General features: G+C 46.4%; 1 protein-coding gene and 1 long non-coding RNA gene across 4 annotated transcripts in view; one reads left to right on the top strand and one right to left on the bottom strand.

Moving 5' to 3' along the window:
• Positions 1-927: 927 nt before the first annotated feature.
• Positions 928-16913, top strand: LOC129397900 (uncharacterized). The gene is made up of 2 exons (XR_008625524.2): positions 928-3164; positions 3461-16913. It is a non-coding gene; the product is annotated as an uncharacterized LOC129397900 (long non-coding RNA).
• The window catches only part of IQGAP3 (IQ motif containing GTPase activating protein 3), a 50778-nt gene continuing 45042 nt past the window's right edge, over positions 13547-19282 (bottom strand). For all 3 annotated transcript variants that reach the window (XM_063604520.1, XM_063604517.1, XM_003821051.4), the window contains 2 exons: positions 19109-19217; positions 13547-17753 (listed from right to left, as the gene is read on the bottom strand). In XM_063604520.1, coding sequence (XP_063460590.1) covers positions 17640-17753; positions 19109-19217 — 223 coding nt within the window. In that variant the 3' untranslated portion in view covers positions 13547-17639. The remainder of the gene's footprint in view (positions 17754-19108; positions 19218-19282) is intronic.

Genomic DNA, 19282 nt, shown 5'->3' with positions numbered 1-19282 from the left:
CCACCCCACCCCACTTGACTCTGGCCATACTTATTCTCAGCTGTCCCTTTGCCAACCTGCTCCCTAGTTCAGGATTCTTAACCCACAGATAATATCATTAGACCCAAACATCAGCAGTGGAGGGAGGTGGGATGGCAGAGGACTAGTTTAGTGGACACAGAGATGGCACCAGGCCCTTGGGTGGCATCACCATCAGCTGGGGGTGGAGAACACTGTTCTGGGTGGGGCAGTTCTTGGCTGTCACGGGTGCTGAGCCTCTTCAGGAGCTTCTCTTTGGAACTCTGACATGGTAGCCGAAGGGATGGAGGTAAGGCAGTCCTTCTTTTCTTTTCTGGGCCTGGTCCTCTTCTAATTGGACTAGGCTGAAGTCCAATGTCAGTTTCCATTGAAACAGAAGCACAGGGCAGGCTAAGTGAGAAAGGCAGGTCTCCCTGAGGGCCACTTCTGTGACCCTCCTACCACAGGCCTTTCCTAAAAAGGTAGTAACAAAGGATTATAGTCATGGTGGCTCTAGCAATGTGGGGTTGTCACAATAAGCAGCCCTTGAGGGTGGGAATGAGGGGATTCTTGCTAGTGAGGGAGAGACTGGCAGTTACACAGCTTGAGCAGGAAGAAGGGCAAGAGAGACTGTGGCAGCCACAGAGACCCAGAGACCCACGCATGGACAGGAGTTATAGGATGGGCAGAAGGACAAGGGGCAGCAAAAGTGACACTTGAGCCCCAAGAGAGGGAGAGACCCCAGGAGCAGACCCAGAGACCCACGGCAGACAGAGGGGCAGACAGCCGAGAGCACAGAAGTGGAGTAAGAGGCCCAGTGTGGGAGGGAGACGCAGCAGCCTGGCAGAAGCTGGGGACAGGGGAGCATGGCAGGGCTTTCCAAGAGTCAGTGTGGGACCTGAGTATTTAAAAAAGCCTTGGGTTTCACACTCAGGCCTATTTTGGGGCTTGTTCCCACACATCTCCGTCAGCAGCAGTGGCAGCTCCTGCGAGGTCCAGCCCAGCTCTCCCTTTCACGGCTGCTCCTTGCGCTGCTGGGGGAGGTTGCTGAGGTATGGGGAAGAGGTACGCCGTCGCTAAGCAACAAGAGGCTGTGCACCTGGAGGTCCTAGGAGGAGACCCTGGCACCATCGGTATGGGGGAGGCAGGGAGACAGTAAAGGGTTGATCAAGCTCGAGGCTCCCTCTCCCATCCTCCCCAAGACAGTTACAGAGGAGGGATGTACCCATCGCTCAAGAAGCCTGTTGAATTGGCTCACAATCCTCCAGAAGGCTGCGATTGTGCATGCAAACCTGTGTGACATTCCATAGACTGAGACTTGGAGAGGGCAGGGGCTGGGGCCTGAAAGACAAGGGTGAGCATCTTTCACATCAATCTTGGAGGAAGGTCGAGGACTTGCCTGTCTGCTAAAAGGTAGGAACTTCCGTGGAAGTGCAAAGGTCTGAGGGCGGAAACTTAGTAGGGAGGCGACAGAATGGGAAGGGAAGCCGGTTGGACCCTCGGGCAGCCTCCCAGTCACAGAGGCTACCAAGGAGCCTACACAGAAGGGAGGTGGCAGGGCAGCAGGGGCCCCACACCCATCAGCCATCTGCTGGAATTCTCAGTGTCCTCAAAGCTGAAGTGCTGCACTGTATGCCGTTATTTTTCTTCTCTTTTATTATTGTTTTTTGGTGGACTGGAGTTTGAACGAGGTAACGAGCAAGAGGGAAAGACTCGTCGATTGACCCTGTCACCCGCCTCACTGCATCTCTAACAGGCCTGTAGGCCTGTAAACGTGAGGAGCAGCTCAGGGTTGACAGAGGGCCATTGCCTCCCTTTTTCTGTCACTTCCTCCATTGCCTCAACCCCTGTCCAGAAGAGCGCACCTTCATTCAACAAGCATGGATCAAGCACTCGTGACGTGCCAGCCAGGGCGCTGGGGAAATGATGAGGGGTGGGTTCCGTGGTGGCCGACACCCAGCCCCTCCTCCACAGTGCCTGTCTCCTTGCTGGTATCTTGGCAGGCTCCCGTTCTCCCATCAGACGCTACACTCACACATGCTGCACATACTGGTGAATAGCTTCTTGCAGTCCATCCTGGCACGGTCCCCAAATTCCGCAGGGAACAGGGTGTGCTTCAGCCCTCTCCCTCTCTCACTAAGGGCTAGGAAGTTTTGAGTCTTCCATCTCACACACCCCAGAGGCTGCATTGCCGAGAAGACACAGGGGCAATGTGAGGCCTTCTTATTCCTGACCCACGAGAAAGATGCCAAGTTGGGGACAAGAAGGGTAGAGGCTTGTTTTGCTTTCATTCCTGCTTTATGCCAGGCACTCTGAAAGGCATTGTGTACACTATTTTCATCATCAGACAATAGCCCATAATACTTTGTCTGACATCTGACAAAGAACGATCAGCCTCATTTTACAGATGGTGAAACTGAAGGAGCATGTTCATGTTCATACAGCACAAAGTGGCTCTGGGATTTCAACCCATAGAGTAGTGTTAGAATAATACCCTCACAAATTCAATGTTGAAAGTGCTAATGAAGGCCGGGTGCCTCATGCCTGTAATCCCAGCACTTTGGGAGGCCAAGGCGGGCAGATCATCTGAGGTCAAGAGTTTGAGACCAGCCTGACCAACATGGAGAAACCCCGTCTCTACTAAAAATACAAAATTATCCGGGCGTGGTAGCACATGCCTGTAGTCCCAGCTACTTGGGAGGCTGAGGCAGGAGAATTGCTTGAACCTGGGAGGTGGTGGTTGCAGTGAGCCGAGATTGCGCCACTGCACTCCAGCCTGGGCGACAGAGCGAGACTCCATCTCAAAAAATAAATAAATAAATAATAAATAAATAAAATTTAAAAAGTGCTAATGAGACAGAAAAGGGCACTGAAAGATCCGGTCACCCAGGGACCTCTCAATTGCTCAGATTTGGAGAAGGTGGGGAGAGAAGATTGCGTCAAACAGACCTGAGATCCAATCCCAGCTCAGTCATTTCCAGCTGTGTGACCTTGGGTGAGTCACTCACTTTTTCTGAGTCTCGGTTTTCTCAATGATGATGTGACGGCAATGTTCATGAAGTGCTGCCAAAATTACAATAGATCATGTAAACTATGTGCAATGTACTTCGTTGCCTTGCAGCAATGGATGGCGCCTCTCCTTCCATCCTCTACAGAAGGAGGAAGAGGTAAGCAAGAACAAATTCAAGAGGGTGCCAATCTGCTGGTATAGTATCAGGAAGCCCAAAGCCTGGCAGAGGTTTGTAGAACAGGCAAAGGATAGCAAAAGGCCCTTTCTCTCTCTCAAGGGGGCGTGGGGGTGGGGGGTGGAAGGAGGGCACTGGGGGAGGGGAGTCATTTTTGGAGCAAGAGTATCAAGAAAAGCCAAAAAAGGGACCTCTGCTGAAGCAGGTAGAGTAATGGTGACAGATGACAGAGTGAATAGAACTCCCAACTCCTATTTTCTTCCCATTTCTCTCTTAAGACAGATGTTTAAAGTGGAAATAAGAGAATTGGAGTTCTGAAAATGTGAGAATCAAATCTACAGCCCCATTTGTTCAGTGACTTCCTATCTCCACCCCGTGAAGTTCACCAGAGGTACCGAGCGAACTTGCCCAGATGGTTGTGGTGGCATTGTCCCTGGTGTGTGAGGAATTTTGGAGAATAGAAGAGGTGTAAAACTACTGTAGATGAAAATAGGAGGTTCTAATCTTTAAGAAGAGGGAAAGATATTTTCAAAATTCTGGGGTTTAATTACCACAACTGTTGTGGAAGTTTAGAGAAAAAAAGAGGGACCATCAGGAGCTAGATGGGGTTCACTAATTAATCCCCGACTACTCAAGTGAGAATGGGCATCACCCAGGAGACTGTCAGAACGTCAAGAGGATCCCACTCCACTCCGCACCTGTGAATCACAGTTTGCACTTAACAAGAAGCATAGATGAGTCAAATGTACACTCAAGACCAAGATGCACACCATAACCTGTTCGTTTTTGTTTATTTGTTTGTTTTTGAGACGGTCTTGCTCTGTCACCCAGGCTGGAGTGCAATGGCACGATCTCAGCTCACTGCAACCTCTGTCTCCCAGGTTCAAGTGATTGTCCTGCCTCCACTTTGTGAGTAACTGGAATTACAGGGGTGCATCACCATGCCTGGCTAATTTTTGTATTTTTAGTAGAGACAAGATTTCACCATGTTGACGAGGCTAGTCCCGAACTCCTGAGCTCGTGATCTGCCCGCCTCAGCCTCCCAAAGGGCTGGGATTACAGGCGTGAGCCACTGTGCCCAGCCCGTAACCTGTTCTTCAACCCTATAAGTAGGTGAGTGATTGTAAAGGTGCCATGGAAAGCTAAAAGTTCCTTCAGGAACCTCTTCCTCCAGGAGAGGATTGGAGGGGCACTGTGCAGGGCAGGGTTCTGCCTCCTTTGCCCCATGGTTTCGTTCACTTGTTTTACACAGTGGGCTTCCAACTAAACTTTCCTTTGAAGAGCCGGGCCACAGCCAAAGATGTTTGAAAATCGTCTGTGCTGTGTTATGGAACATCTGTGCTATGGAATGTTGCACAGCCTTACGAGGCATGAACTGGATCTGGGCCCACTGACAGAATGGTCCCAGAGACAAATTGTTTAGTGAAAAAAGCAAGTCTCAGGCCAGTCATGGTGGCTCACACCTGTAATCCCAGTGCTTTGGGAGGCCAAGGCGGGCAGGTCACCTGAAGTCAGGAGTTCGAGACGAGCCTGGCCAACATGGTGAAACCCTGTCTCTACTGAAAATACAAAAATTAGTTGAGTGTGGTGGCAGGTGCCTCTAATTCCAGCTACTTGGATGGCTGAGACACAAGAATCGCTTGAACCAGGAAGGTGGAGGTTGCAGTGAGCCGAGATCACACCACTGCACTCTAGCCTGGGTGACAGAGTGAGACTCCATCTCAAAAAAAAAAAAAAAAGAAAAGAAAGAAAGAAAGCAAAAAGCAAAAAGCAGCCGCCAGGCACAGTGGCTCACGCCTGTAATCTCAGCACTTTGGGAGGTCAAGTAGGGTGGATTACCTGAGGTCGGAAGTTCAAGACCAGCCCAACCAACATGGAGAAACCCCGTCTCTACTAAAAATACAAAATTAGGGCCGGGCGTGGTGGTTCACGCCTGTAATCCCAGCACTTTGGGAGGCTGAGGTGGGTGGATCACCTGAGGTCAGGAGTTCGAGACCAGCCTGACCAACATGGTGAAACCCTGTCTCTACTAAAAAAAAAAAAAAAAAAAAAAAAAATTAGCTGGGCATGGTGGCAGGCACCTGTAATCCCAGCTACTTGGGAGGCTGAGGCAGGAGAATTGCTTGAGCCCAGGAGGCAGAGGTTGCAGTGAGCAGAGATCGAGCCACTGCACTCCAGCCTGGGCAACAGAGCAAGACTTCGTCTTAAAAAAAAACAACAGAAAAACAAAAACAAAATTAGCCAGGCATGGTAGCACATGCCTGTAATCCCAGCTACTCAGGAGGCTGAGGCAGGAGACTGGCTTGGACCCCAGAGGCGGAGATTGCGGTGAGCTGAGATTGAGCCACTGCACTTCAGCCTGGGCAACAAGAGCGAAACTCTGTCTCAAAAAAAAGAAAAAAAAAAAAAAAGGCCAGGCGCGGTGGCTCATGCCTGTAATCCTAGCACATTGGGAGGCCAAGGCGGGCAGATCAGAGGTCAGGAGATCGAGACCATCCTGGCTAACACGGTGAAACCCCGTCTCTACTAAAAAATACAAAAAATTAGCTGGGCGTGGTGGCGGGCGCCTGTAGTCCCAGCTACTCAGGAGGCCAAGACAGGAGAATGGTGTGAACCCGGGAGGCAGAGCTTGCAGTGAGCCGAGTTCGTGCCACTGCACTCCAGCCTGGGTGACAGGGCGAGACTCTGTCTCAGAAAAAAAAAGAAAGAAGTAATTCTCAGTGCAATCTATAGAATAGGCTATTTATGTAAATAAGCATGTATAGGTATGTGTGTATTCATCAACTATCTATACTAAGTGACTTAAAACAGCAATGACTGCTTTTGGTTTTGGGGATTGACTGGGTTCCACCAGGTGATTTTCCCTCAGAGTCTCATGCTGTTGCAGTCTGACAGGGTTTGGATCGGGGGTCTCAAAGTCTTCTTCACATGTCTGCCACCGAGGCTGGGAACACTCAAGCAGGTGGAGTCCAGAACAGCTACAGTCTCTTTCTCTCTCTGGTCTCTCCTTGTGGTCCTTGTGGTCTCTCCAGCACGGTGGTTCAGGGTAGTCAGCCTTCTTACAAGGAGGACTAGGGCTCCAAGGACATTATTCTGAGATAGAGAGCTAAGGGGAATCTATATTGCTTTTTATGACCTAGCCTTGGGTGTCACCCAGCATCACTGTCATACATTAGTGGAGGCAGTCACAGAGGCCTGCTCATGTTCTAGGGTAGAGGACAGAGCCTTCCACCTCACGGAGAGGCTCCAAACCTCAGGGTTTTTGAAGAGCCCATGGAATGGGAAATGTCGTGGCCATATTTGGAAAATACATTCTGCCAGAATATGAACATATATATGAGGGCAAATGTATAGAAAGAAGGCCTGGAAGGATCTATACCAAATTATCAATAAGGCTTATTTTTGGGGAAGATGCAGATATATTTTACCTTACTTTGTACATATGACTTGAATCTTTTACATTGAGATGATATATACATTATTTCATTTGTTTAATGAGAAGGGAACTCAGAAAAAAAATTGCTGTAGGCTTTTTATAATAAAAGGGTTTAATAGATGGTATTTCTGAGGAGTGTTGCATAATGCATCTGAATTTTATGAAAGCATTTCATTAGGTTGATTATATTATCTTTTTAAAAAGATGCAGGAACATGGACAGCATTACTCATTCATTTAACAAATAGTCAGTGAATGCCTACTGTGTGTTAATGGAACAGCTATACCCAGAAAATCTTGTTAATAAATCTGCGTCAGCTTGGAGAGATATCACTGCTAGCTCCATCCATTGCCCTGTCCTGGTTAGCACTTTTGTCTGGAAAGAGAAAAGTCAGATTTGGCAAGAAGGTGGCTTATTGGTGCAAAAACACTTGAATATATTAGATTAAAACAGTGGCAAATATTCAGCTCCACTCTTCCATTTATCTATTGCTGTGTAACAGACCACCTTAAAACTTAGAGGCTTAAAACAACATTCTTTCATTATTATTATGGTCCTGGGCTCTACTGGGCTAAACTAGGCAGTTGTTGCTTGTCAGATCTCTTATGTGGTTGCAGACAGCAGCTGGAGTCATCTCAAAGGCTTCCTCATGTATCTGGTTGTCAGCTAGGACCTCAGTTGGGAAGGTCAACAGGAACGTCATATAGATGTTGACTTCTCCATGTGGCCTCAACTTCCTCACAGCATGGCAGTAGGGTTCCCAGAGCAAATGGCCCATAGGACCAGGTGGAAGCCATAAGTCACATAACCTCACTTTCACTGTAGTTAGAGGCCTTCCCAGATTCAAAGGGAGGGACTGTGGATGCCCCCTCTCAATGGGATGACGGATAATGCCCCTATAAAAAGAGCATGAAGGAGCAGAGATTTTGTTATGGCCATCTTAGAAAGTAAAACCTGCTGGGCCGGGCGCAGTGGCTCATGCCTGTAATCCCAGCAGTTTGGGAGGCCGAGGTGGGTGGATCATGGATCCTTTGAGGTCAGGAGTTCAAGACCAGCCTGGCCAATGTGGTGAAACCTGGCTCTACTAAAAATACAAAAGTTAGCCAGGCATGGTGGCCTGTGCCTGTAGCCCCAGCTACTCAGGAGGCTGAGGCAGGAGAATCGCTTGAACCCGAGAGGCAGAGGTTGCAGTGAGCCGAGATTGTGCCACTGCACTCCAGCCTGGGGCACAGAGCGATACTTCATCTCAAAAAAAAGGAAAAGAAAAGAAAAGAAAACCTGCTGCATTCACTAATTATCAAATAAATAAAAACTAATCAATGATGCTTCCCCTTCTTCAAAGAAACAGTTGACTCAGTTAACACAGAGTAAAAAATTCAAGCTCTTCTGTATTAGGCCAGATGGGCTAAGTTATGCTGTAGTGGTAACCATCCCCCAAGTCTCAGTAGCTTAACGTAATAAGTCTCAGTGGCAGATAGTGGCTGTCTTTCTTTCCAGGTTGCTACCAGCTGGTGATAGCTCATGACACATGTCACACTCAGGTTAGTAGGGGAGGCTCTGCTCCACATAGTCACTCAAGGACCCAGGCTGATAGAGGCTCTACCATCTTCTAGCTCCACCATCTGGAACACAGATACCATATCTGGGAAAGAAAGATATGAGAATCGCATATGGGATTTTTATACTTTTTATTTCTTTTTCTTTTTTTTGAGACAGAGTTTCACTCTTGTTGCCCAGGCTGGAGTGCAATGGCGCGATCTTGGCTCACTGCAACCTCTGCCCTCTGGGTTCAAGTGATTCTCCTTCCTCAGCCTCCCAAGTAGCTGGGATTATAGGCACCTGCCACCATGCCCAGCTAATTTTTTGTGTTTTTAGTAGAGATGGGGTTTCACCATGTTGGCCAGGCTGGTCTCAAACTCCAGACCTCAGGCGATCCACCTGCCTCAGCCTTCCAAAGTGCTGAGATTACAGGTGTGAGGCACCACACCCAGCCTTTTTATACTTTTAAAATTTTTATTTTTCTTAAAAAAAAAAAAAAAGTCCAGGTGTGGTGGCTCATGCCTGTAATCCCAGCACTTTAGGAGGCCGAGGTGGGGGATCCACTGAGTCCTGGGCAACATAGGGAGATCCTGTCCTTACCCGCCCCACAAAAAAAAAAATTCAGCTGAATGTGGCGACACATGCCTATGGTCCTAGCTACTTGGGAGGCTGAGGTGGGAGGATTGTTTGCTTGGACCCAGGAGGTTGAGGCTGTAGTGTGTCCTGATCATGCCACTGCACTCTAGCCTGGGCAACAGACCGAAAGCCTCTTAAACAAACAAACAAACAAACAAACAAACAAACAAACAAACATGTAATGGGGTTTGCTATGTTGCTCAGGCTGGCCTCAAACTCCTGGGCTCAAGCGATCTTCCCACCTCGGCCTTCCAAAGTGTTGGGATTACACGTGTGAGTCACTGTGCCTGGACTTATATGGGATTTTTATTGCCTAAGCATGGAAATGGTACACTGTGCTTCAGTCACCTTTCATTGGCCTAAACTAGTCATATAGTTCTCCCTAACTGCAAGGAGATTGGGAAATGTAGCAGAGTAAATGGAGTTATTGGTGAGTGATGGTATCTGCCACACCTTGTTACAGCCCACAAGGTTATGTCAGATCTGTCCTTCCAGCTTACTTTTTAGACCTTGTCTCCAGGCATTCACACATAGCTCACCTTTTAGCTTCTTCAAGTCATTGCTGAGTTGTCTTCTCAAGGAAGCCTCTCCTGATCACCCTATTTAAAATTGCAACCCATCCCTCACTCCTGTCCTCCACCCTTGATGTCCCTTACCCTGTTTTTCCTTTTTCCTAGGCACTTATTACTTTTTTTTTTTTTTTGAGACAGAGTCTTGCTCTGTCACCCAGGTGGGAGTGTAGTGGCGTGATCTTGGCTCACAGCAACCTCCGCCTCCCAGGTTCAAGTGATCCTCCTGCCTCAGCCTCTGGAGTGGCTGGAATTACAGGAGCGCACTACCACGCCCAGATAATTTTTGTATTTTTAGTAGAGACGGGGTTTCACCGTGTTGACCTGGCTGGTCTCAAACTCCTGACCTTAAGTGATCTGTCTACCTTGGCTTCCCAAAGTGCTGGGATTACAGGTGTGAGACACTGTGCCCAGCCACAAGGCACTTATTTTTTCTAACATACTAAAGTATCTGTCTTTCTCTGCTGCAACGTCAGCTCCACTAGGTCATTGATCTATGTCTGCTTTGTTCAATGATGTATCCCAAGTACCTAGGGCAGTGTCTGGCGCACAGAGGGCACTTAATAAATATTTGTTGAAGGATTAAATTTTTAAAAAAATATTCGCTGCTAGCAAGGGTGTGGTTACACTAACACTTCCACACACTTTTAATGGGACTCTACATTGGTGCAATACATTTTTTAAACAAAATTTTAAATTTTGTACTAATTTTAGATTTATGGAAAAGTTGCAAAGATAGTACAGTGAGTTCCTGTGTACCCCATACTGAGTTTACCCTAAGGTTAACATCTTACATTACTGTGGTACATTTCTCAAACTAAGAAACCACTATGAACATATTACTGTTAAATAAACTCTAGAATTTATTTAATTTCACCAGTTTTCTATTAATGTCCCTTTTTCTTCTGTGCCAAGATCCAGTTCAGGTTACCAAATTGTATTTGACAGCACATATTTTTTAAATGTCCATGTTTCTTGCAGAGAAAGGGGCCCTCTTACCTACACTAGTAGAAAGGCAACTGAGAGGTTTCATAAGCCCCAGCAGAGGCAGATTTGTGTTGATTTGCAGCAAAGTCAGTCTGGGCTTCTTTCTTGACCCTGGACTACTGGCCCCAGCAGTGTAGACCATTTTCTCTCACTTTCTGTCCCTTCTTTCTTTCTGTGAATTGGTACAGATTTTCTGTAGACATTAGGCCACATGTAAAAAGATCCTTTATAAAGTGCCCCAAGCATCTTCTCATCTAGACATGTAGTCCAATACAGCATTATTTTGTTTTATTTTTTTTTTTTTAATTTTGAGATGGAGTCTCGCTCGGTCCCCAGACTGGAGTGCAGTGGCGCGATATTGGCTCACTGCAACCTCCACCTCCCAGGTTCAAGCAATTCTCCTGCCTCAGCCTTCCTAGTAGCTGGGATTACAGGTGCACGTCACTGGGCACAGCTAATTTTTGTAGTTTTAGTAGAAACGGGGTTTCACCATGTTGGCCAGGCTGGTCTCAAACTCCTGGCCTCAAGTGATCTGCCTGCCTCGGCCTCCCAAAGTTCTGGAATTACAGGCGTGAGCCACCACGCCCAGGCAATACAGCATTAATTTATATACTAAAACTTAAACAATCTAGTTATTTTATAGTGGATGGATTAAGTAGATTATGTTATATCCCATTTAATATGGGAGAATGTTTATAATGATACGTGGAAAAAGCAGGTTACAAGAGAAGATACAAATATTATTGGAAGAAAATATATCAAAATGTTACAAGTGGTCACCACTTGTTATGGTATCATGAATTATTTTCACCTTTTTTTTTTTATATTTTCTAAATTTCCCACAAAAAATATGTATTATAGTCAGGAAAAAACCTATAACTTTTAAGAAAGTGTCTACTCTTTGAACTACCTTCTGTTCTAGTATTCTATTCTAAGGAGTTAATTAGAAATGTAACAAAGGACCCAGTGCAGTGGCTCACGCCTGTAATCCCAGCATTTTGGGAGGCTGAGGCAGGAGGATCACTTAAGTCCAGGAGTTTGAGACCAGCCTAGGAAACATGGTGAATACCCTGTCTTTACAAAAAATAAAACATAAGCTGGGCATAGTGGTACACGCCTGTAGTCCCAGCTACTTGGTAGGCTGAGGTGGGAAGATCCCTTGAGGCCAGGAATTGGAGGTGGCAGCGAGCCGTGATGGTGTTACTCCCTCCAGCCCAGGCAACAGAGTGAGACCCTGTCTAAAAAAAGGAAAGAAAAAGATGTAACAAAGATTTTGTCTACAAAGATATCCATTACATAATTACTTATACTAGTGAAAATGGAAAACAATTCAACATTGTAGGAATGTTAAATACATATGGGCTATATTATAGGCATTAATAATATTTTTGAAGAAATTTTAAAGACAAAGGAAAATATTTTTCATGGCTAAGTGAATAAAGCAGAATCTAAAATTGCATATACAATGTGATCTCAGCTACTCTCAACTCAAGTCTCTTTATTTTTTATTGTAAATTGACAAATTATAATGCTATATAAGTCTCTCTAGTTTGATTCAACAGAGATAATGCATTCTTATATCACATTATTAAAGTATGCCCTCTAGAACAGTTCTCAAACTGTCTGTAGTGAAGGATGCATTTTTAAAAATTTCCAATCTTTTATGGACTGATATTTTTGTGAAGTGCAAGAAATACTAGTTACTAGAAAACTGAAATAAAAAAGACCTATTAAATACAAGCCTCAATTTTTAAAATTATTACATTTAGATGAAAAATTACTGGCAGTTCCTGTAAGCTTCTAAATGTTTGCTCTCAATTATTGCATTTATCTAGTTGTGGACCAGTAACAGCTTGTGGAGCCCACTTTTAGAAGCACTGCTCTAGCAGAAGCAGCATGCCACTCTGTCATGTTGCTCACATCTGGGCAACAGAGGGAGATCCCATCTCTAAATTAAAAAAAAAAAGAGCAATATAAGCTTATCGTAATAATAGTACAAGAAGAGCCTTCTTCTCATCTCTACTCTCCAAAGGTGACCACTGCCAAGCTTCTTGTGTATCAGTCCAAAATGACGGCTTTCTACATTGGCACACACAGATCCACCTCATTTTTTTTTTTTAAGAGACAGGGTCTCACTGTGCTGCCCAGGCTGGTCTTTTTTTTAAAATTTAATTAATTAATTAATTAATTATTTTTGAGACAGAGTTTCGCTCTTTTCACCCAGGCTGGAGTGCAATGGCGTGATTTCAGCTCACCGCAACATCTGCCTCCCAGGTTCAAGCGATTCTCCTGCCTCAGCCTCCTGAGTAGCTGGGATTACAGGCATGTGCCACCACGCCCGGCTAATTTTGTATTTTTAGCAGAGATGGGGTTTCTCCATGTTGGTCAGACTGGTCTTGAACTCCCGACCTCAGGTGATCCACCCGCCTCAGCCTCCCAAAGCGCTGGGATTACAGGCGTGAGCCACCACGCCTGGCCTTTTTTTTTTTTTTTTTTTTTTGCCTGTCGTCCAGGCTGGAGTGCAGTGGCGCAACCTCAGCTCACTGCAACCTCCGCCTCACAGGTTCAAGCGATTCTCCTGCCTCAACCTCCCGAGTAGCTGGGATCACAGGCACGTGCCATCACGCCTGGCTAATTTTTTGTATTTTTAGTAGAGACAGGGTTTCACCATGTTGGCCAGCCTAGTCTTGAACTCCTGACCTCAGGTGATCTGGCCGCCTCAGCCTCCCAAAGTGCTGAGATTACAGGCGTAAGCCACCACACCCGGCCTTCCCAGGCTGGTCTTGAACTCCTGGGTTCAAGCGATCCTCTGTCCTTGGCCTCCCAAGTGCTGGGAATACAAGCGTGATCCACCATACCCAGCTTCCAGCTGATAATTTTTATTGGCTGCTTAATGTTCCATTGTGTGACTACCCTACTGAGTTTATTGCCAATACAAACAATACTGCAACAAATCCTCCAGAGCTCTTTGCCCACATATCCAGGTATATCCACAGGAAAAAGTCCTTGCTGGGTATGTGCACTTATACTAAGAAAAACAAGCTTTATTGAAATATAATTCACAGACCATACAATTCACCTTTTTAAAGTATATAATTGTGTGATATTTTATTATACTCAGCATTGTGCAGCTATCACCACTAATTACAGAACATTTTTGTCACCCCTAAAAGAAAGCCCATACCCATTAGCAGTCACTCTCTGCTCTCCCCTTTTCCCGGGCCTTTGCAATCACTGATCTACTTTCTGTTCCTATGGATCTGACTATTCTGGACATTTCACATAAATAAAAGTATACAGTATGTGGCATTTTGTGTCTGGCTTCTTTCACTTAGCAGCACATTTTCAAGTTCATCCATGTTGTTGCATGTGTCAGTATTTCATTCCTTCTGATAGGTGAATCATATTCCATTGTATGGAGATACTACTTTTGTTTATCTACTCATCAGATGATGGCCATTTGGATTGCTTCCATTTTTTGGCTATTATGAATAGTGCTGCTATAGATATCCATGTGCAGATATTTGGGTGGACATATGCTTTCAATTTTGTTGGATATATACCTAGGAGAGGAATTGTTAGGTCACATGATAACTCTATGTTTAACATTTTGAGGAGTGGCCAAATTGTTTATCAAAGTGGCTCCACTATTTTAACCCTTCCAGCAATGTATGAGAGTTATTTCTCCACATCCTCACCAACACTGATCACTGTGTCTGCTTTATTTTAGCCATCCTAATGGGAGTAAAATGGGATCTCATAGTGATTTTGATTTGCATTTCTCTAATGGCTAGTGATGGCCAGGCCCAGTGGCCCTGGCTTGTAATCCCAGCACTTTGGGAGGCCAATGAGAGCAGATCACTTGAGCCCAGGAGTTCAAGACCAGCCTGGGCAGCATGGCGAATACTTTGTCTCTACAAAAAACACAAAAATTAGCTGGGCATGGTGGCGAATGCCTGTAGTCCTAGCTATTTGGGAGGCTGAGGCGGGAGATCACCTAAGCCTGGGGAGATCAAGGCTTCAGTGAGCCATGATCACGCCACTGCACTCCAGTGTGGGTGACAGGGTGAGACTTCGTTTCAAAAGAAAAAAGGCCATTTGTATATGTTCTTTTGGGAGAAATGTGAATTCAAATCCTTTGCCTATTTCTTAATTAGGTTGTCTTTCTATTGTGATGAGTTCTTTATATAGTCTGGATATAAATCCCTTATTACATATATGATTAGCAAATATTTTCTCCCACTCTGCGGGTTTTTAAAATTTTTTTTGTTGTATTTTTATTTTATTTTTTGAGATGGAGTCTTGCTCTGTCACCCAGGCTGGATTGCAGTGGTGTGATCTTGGCTCACTGCAACCTCCACCTCCGGGTTCAAGCGATTCTCCTGCCTTAGCCTCCCAAGTAGCTGGGATTACAGGCACACGCCACCATGCCTAGCTAATTTTTGTATTTTTAGTAGAGACGGGGTTTCTCCATGTTGGTCAGGCTGGTCTTGAACTCCCGACCTCAGGTGATCCACCTGCCTCGGCCTCCGAAAGTGCTGGGATTACAGGCATGAGGCACCATGCCTGGCTTAAAATACATATATTTTTTAGAGATGGGAGTCTCACTATGTTGCCCAGGATGGTCTTGAACTCCCTGGACTCAAGCAATCCTCCCATCTTGGCCACACAAAGTGCTGGGATTACAGGTGTGAGCCACCATGTCTGGCCTTTTTTAAAGAGTTTCATAGTTTTATCTCCTACAGTTAGGTCTGTGGTTCATTTTGAGTTTATTTTTGTATCTGGTGTGGGGTAGGGGTCCGACTTCCTCCTTTTACATGTGGATTTCCAGTTGTCCTGACACCATTTGTTGAAAAGACTACTTTCGGTTGAATTATCCTGGTACCCTGCACTTAATTTTTTTCATGCCACCTTGTCTAAGAAGCACTTATATTTTTTATATTTCCAAATTGTCCTCCAAAGAGGTTACACTGGCATATAGTCCCATTCATAGGAGCTAAGAAACTGTATCTCAGATTGGGCATTGAAGGTTAGCAAGGACACTAATGAGCTCAAGCTTATCAGGGACCCACAGCAGAGTGGAGTGTTGGGGGAGCTTGAGAGTGTCACAAAAGGGGAGGTTGAAGGAAGTAAAAATGTTTCTCAGAGAAGAGAAAAAATGCTGGGGAATGTGTATCTGGTGGGCCTGCGTTTAAAGCCCTGTTCTGCTCCTTTCCAGCTGAATAGCCTTGGGTAGTTATCAGATCCAAATCGGAACCTCAGTTTCATCATGTTAAACCAAGATGAAGACCACAACAACCTTTGTAGGGTTGTTGTGAGGAGTAAATGTATGTAAATATCCCAGCCCACGACAGACTCTCAGTAACGGTAGCTATTGTGACATTTCTATATGTGGTATATGTGGCTGAGATCATGTGATTGTGGGGGAGCATTGCAGCCATTTGGTGAGTATGAGATTTTTAATGATGGCTGATCACATGTAGAAACTTGGATCTACTGGTAAATGTCACTGTCACCCAGAGCAAGGCAGTACTTGAAGTCTTTGCTGTGACATGTTAAGGGGGGGGAGAGGCTGTGACTGAGATTGGATGTGACAGCAAGACAGATCCTGAGTGACAGAATGGAACGGAGTGGAGGGAGGCAGACTGCACCAGGCAAAGGTGTGTCCCCAACAGGAGCTGCCTGAGAGTTCAGATGTCAGGGCAGGTGTCTGTCTCTACTGTCCCCTCCCCAACAGACTTCCCTCCCTACTTTCTGAAAGCAAGGAGGAAAGGAGGGAGTTTTCCCTTCAGAAAGGAGATTTTGATCAGAGTGTAGAATCTACAATACCTAAGGAGTTATGGCTTAAGCACCTTTGATATCACCACCCAAGGCTCAGGAAAAGAACCTGCAGGAACTGTGTGTAAAACGGGTGGGGTAGAAGTTAGAGTGGCTTCTCTTCTCAGCTTTAGTCTTCAGAGTGGCCGATAAAAACAGAATAGAAACCTAAGCATTCCTTCCTCCTCTCTGTCCCCTGGGGGAAGGAAGAGAGAATAAATGCCACATCTCATTAAGCTTTTACGAGCTCAGGCAGGCAGAGTAGGCCCACACCGGAGGCAGGCAGAGGGCTGGGGGAGGCTGCAGGAAGGATTCCCCAGTTCTCTCAGGGAGCTGTGTTCCAGAACTTAAAGGCCGGCTCTACAGAAAATGAAATAAGGGTTAACAACAGATGTGGGAGTAACAGCTGCTTTTATTAACATCAGAAGGGCAACAGTACAGGAAATTGGGTAGATGTGGGGACAACAGAGAGACTGTGGCAGAGGCAGGACTGCAGATCTATGGAAATTGCCTGGAAGAGTCAGCTGTAAGGGATGAGAATCCTGAGGGTAAAAGAGAAAAGGGAAAGACTCCTCTTTGATCTTATGAAGCTGAAATAACAAGATCTTAAACATGAGTGAGAAATCTGTTGCCCCAACCTAAGGTGACTTTAAATCCAAGGTAAAAAACACGGCATGGGTATTAGTTTGAATAGGGAAAATGAGAACTCTCTTTGAGCTCAAAAAAAAAAAAAAAAAAAAAATGAAAGCGTTAAAACCCTGATTAAGTCTGCACAATGATCCAGAGTGTAAGGATGGGAGAAAGAATAAATACCCTAGTGACCCACATATTAAACAGACCACAGACAAGAGAACAAGACTTGAAGCTAATGGAAGGTCATCTTGCCCATGCCGCCATGGGGGGCAACAGTGCCACAATGCCACATGGGCACTAACACACACTGCATCCCCCCAGTCCCTGCCCAGGTTGGAGGGTGTGCAGATCACAGCAGCAGAGCTGCCTAGACTCAGGCAGGGCAGGAACACCCACTGCTGATGCAGTGGGAGGTAGGGATGGGGAGCCTGGCCCTGGCTTTGTGGGAGTGCAGAGAGAAGGAAGGCAGAGGGGAAATCAAGCCGCTGGGGCAGTGCTTGTAATATTGGGGTGACTGTGGGAGGGCAGTAGCAGACACAAGAGTAATGGCTTTCCCAGGTCAAGGTCCATGTCCTACCATCTGGCAGGAAAGCCAGGGGTTTGTCATGCATGATAAAAGCCACACGGCTGGACTCTGGGCAAGGCCCACTTTAGCCAATTAGAAGATACACTGTCTGTGGCCAGGCAGGCAAGCTCCTCCCAGCTGGGGAAGGGGTGAGAATCCCTGGGCCTTGCCCAGTCCTGAGCTCTGGGTGTCTGCAGGGAAGCACAGTGGTGAGTTAGTGTTAAAGAAAGCATCCAGAGAGGTAAGAGGGGCTTGGGTAGCACCCTTTGCCTCTGTCACTTCCGCAAAAACTTCTTGTTGAGGAGGAAGATGAGAAGGTTGACATTGACTTTGGCCTTGTTGAAGAGTTTCATGACAGCCACACCCTCATACTGGAGCTGCAGGAGATCCTAGGAGGGAAGAGGTAGGGAGGGGAGTTTAAGGGCTTCTGAATGTGGTCCAGTCAGATGGTGTACAAAACACTCACATCATGGGGCCTTCTGCAGTCACCAGTGGCACTGGCCACTGAAGTAGGGCATTGAAATCCCACTTCACAAATGAGGAAACTGAGGCAAGAGAGGTACAGTGACTTGATCAAATGTCAACTCAAGCAGAACCAGGGCTTGAAATTGTTTTTCTTATTTTATTTATTTATTTTTTTGAGACGGAGTCTCACTCTGTCTCCCAGGCTACAGTGCAGTGGCGCGATCTCGGATCGCTGCAATCTCCGCCTCCCAGGTTCAAGCGATTTTCCTGCTTCAGCCTCCTGAGTAGCTGGGATTACAGGCAGGTGCCACCACACCAGGCTAATTTTTGTATTTTTAGTAGAGACAGGGTTTCACTATATTGGCCAGGCTGGTCTCGAACTGCTGACCTCGTGATCCGCCTGCCTCGGCCTCCCAAAGTGCTGGGATTACAGGCGTGAGCCACTGCACCCGGCCAAAATCATTTTTCTTACTCAAAAGGCAAAACATCAGAGCAAAAAGATTTGGATTAAAAACTACTGCTCGGCTGGGCATGGTGACTCATGCCTGTAAATCCCAGCACTTTGGGAGGCTGAGGCGGGCGGATCACAAGGTCAGCAGTTCGAGACCAGCCTGACCAACATGGTGAAACCCCATCTCTACTAAAAATACACAAAAAGCCGGTGTGGTGGCGCACGCCTGTAATCCCAGCTACTCAGGAAGCTGAGGCAGGAGAATCGCTTGAACCCAGAAGGCAGAGGTTGCAGTGAGCTGAGATTGTGCCATTGCACTCCAGCCTGGGTGACGGAGTAAGGCTCCGTCTCAAGAAAACAAACAAACAAAAACCCAAAAAAGCAACAACAACAACAACCACAACCAAAAACACCGTTGCTTCACTCCTTTCCTGAACACTGGCCTATGACTTAGCCAGCTTCTTAACCTTTTAGCCTAGAGCCTGTAAATTAGGGATAATACTTCAGGGCTGTGGAGAGGATTAAAGGAGGTAACATGTAAAGTCCCTGACATGTGATAGGGCTTCAAATATTAATCCTGCTTCTGACACCAGCAGCCCACTCCACTCTCCCTGATGCTTGCCAGTGGGGTCTGTGTCAGGGCATGGGGAAAGGGGGGCTTGGGCTGCACAGACCCCCACCCTTCTCTTCAGGAACAGACGATACTGATTGGGTGAAAAACTGAGCTGGTGTCATCTGAGGACTAGGAAAGTGAGGCCAGCTGCTCTCTTCAGGCCAGCACCTAAAGCCCAGCAGATGTCCTGCAGGCTCATGGGACTGTCCCCTCACCTGATAGTGAAGCTGAAATCGCTCCATGTCCACACCCAGGAACTTGGCATTTACTTCAAACTTTCCTGCCTCATCTCCCGGCGTGATGTCAAAGATGACGTTTCTGAAGCTGTCAGGAACAGGATTCAAAACAGGAACCCACTGCCTCTTTCCAGGGCTACAGCCACATTCTTG

This window comes from Pan paniscus, chromosome 1 (genome assembly GCF_029289425.2).
Source record: "Pan paniscus chromosome 1, NHGRI_mPanPan1-v2.0_pri, whole genome shotgun sequence".
Lineage (NCBI taxonomy): Eukaryota > Metazoa > Chordata > Mammalia > Primates > Hominidae > Pan > Pan paniscus.
The sequence above is the reverse complement of the archived record's forward strand: the minus strand, read 5'-3'. Positions and strand labels throughout refer to the sequence as shown.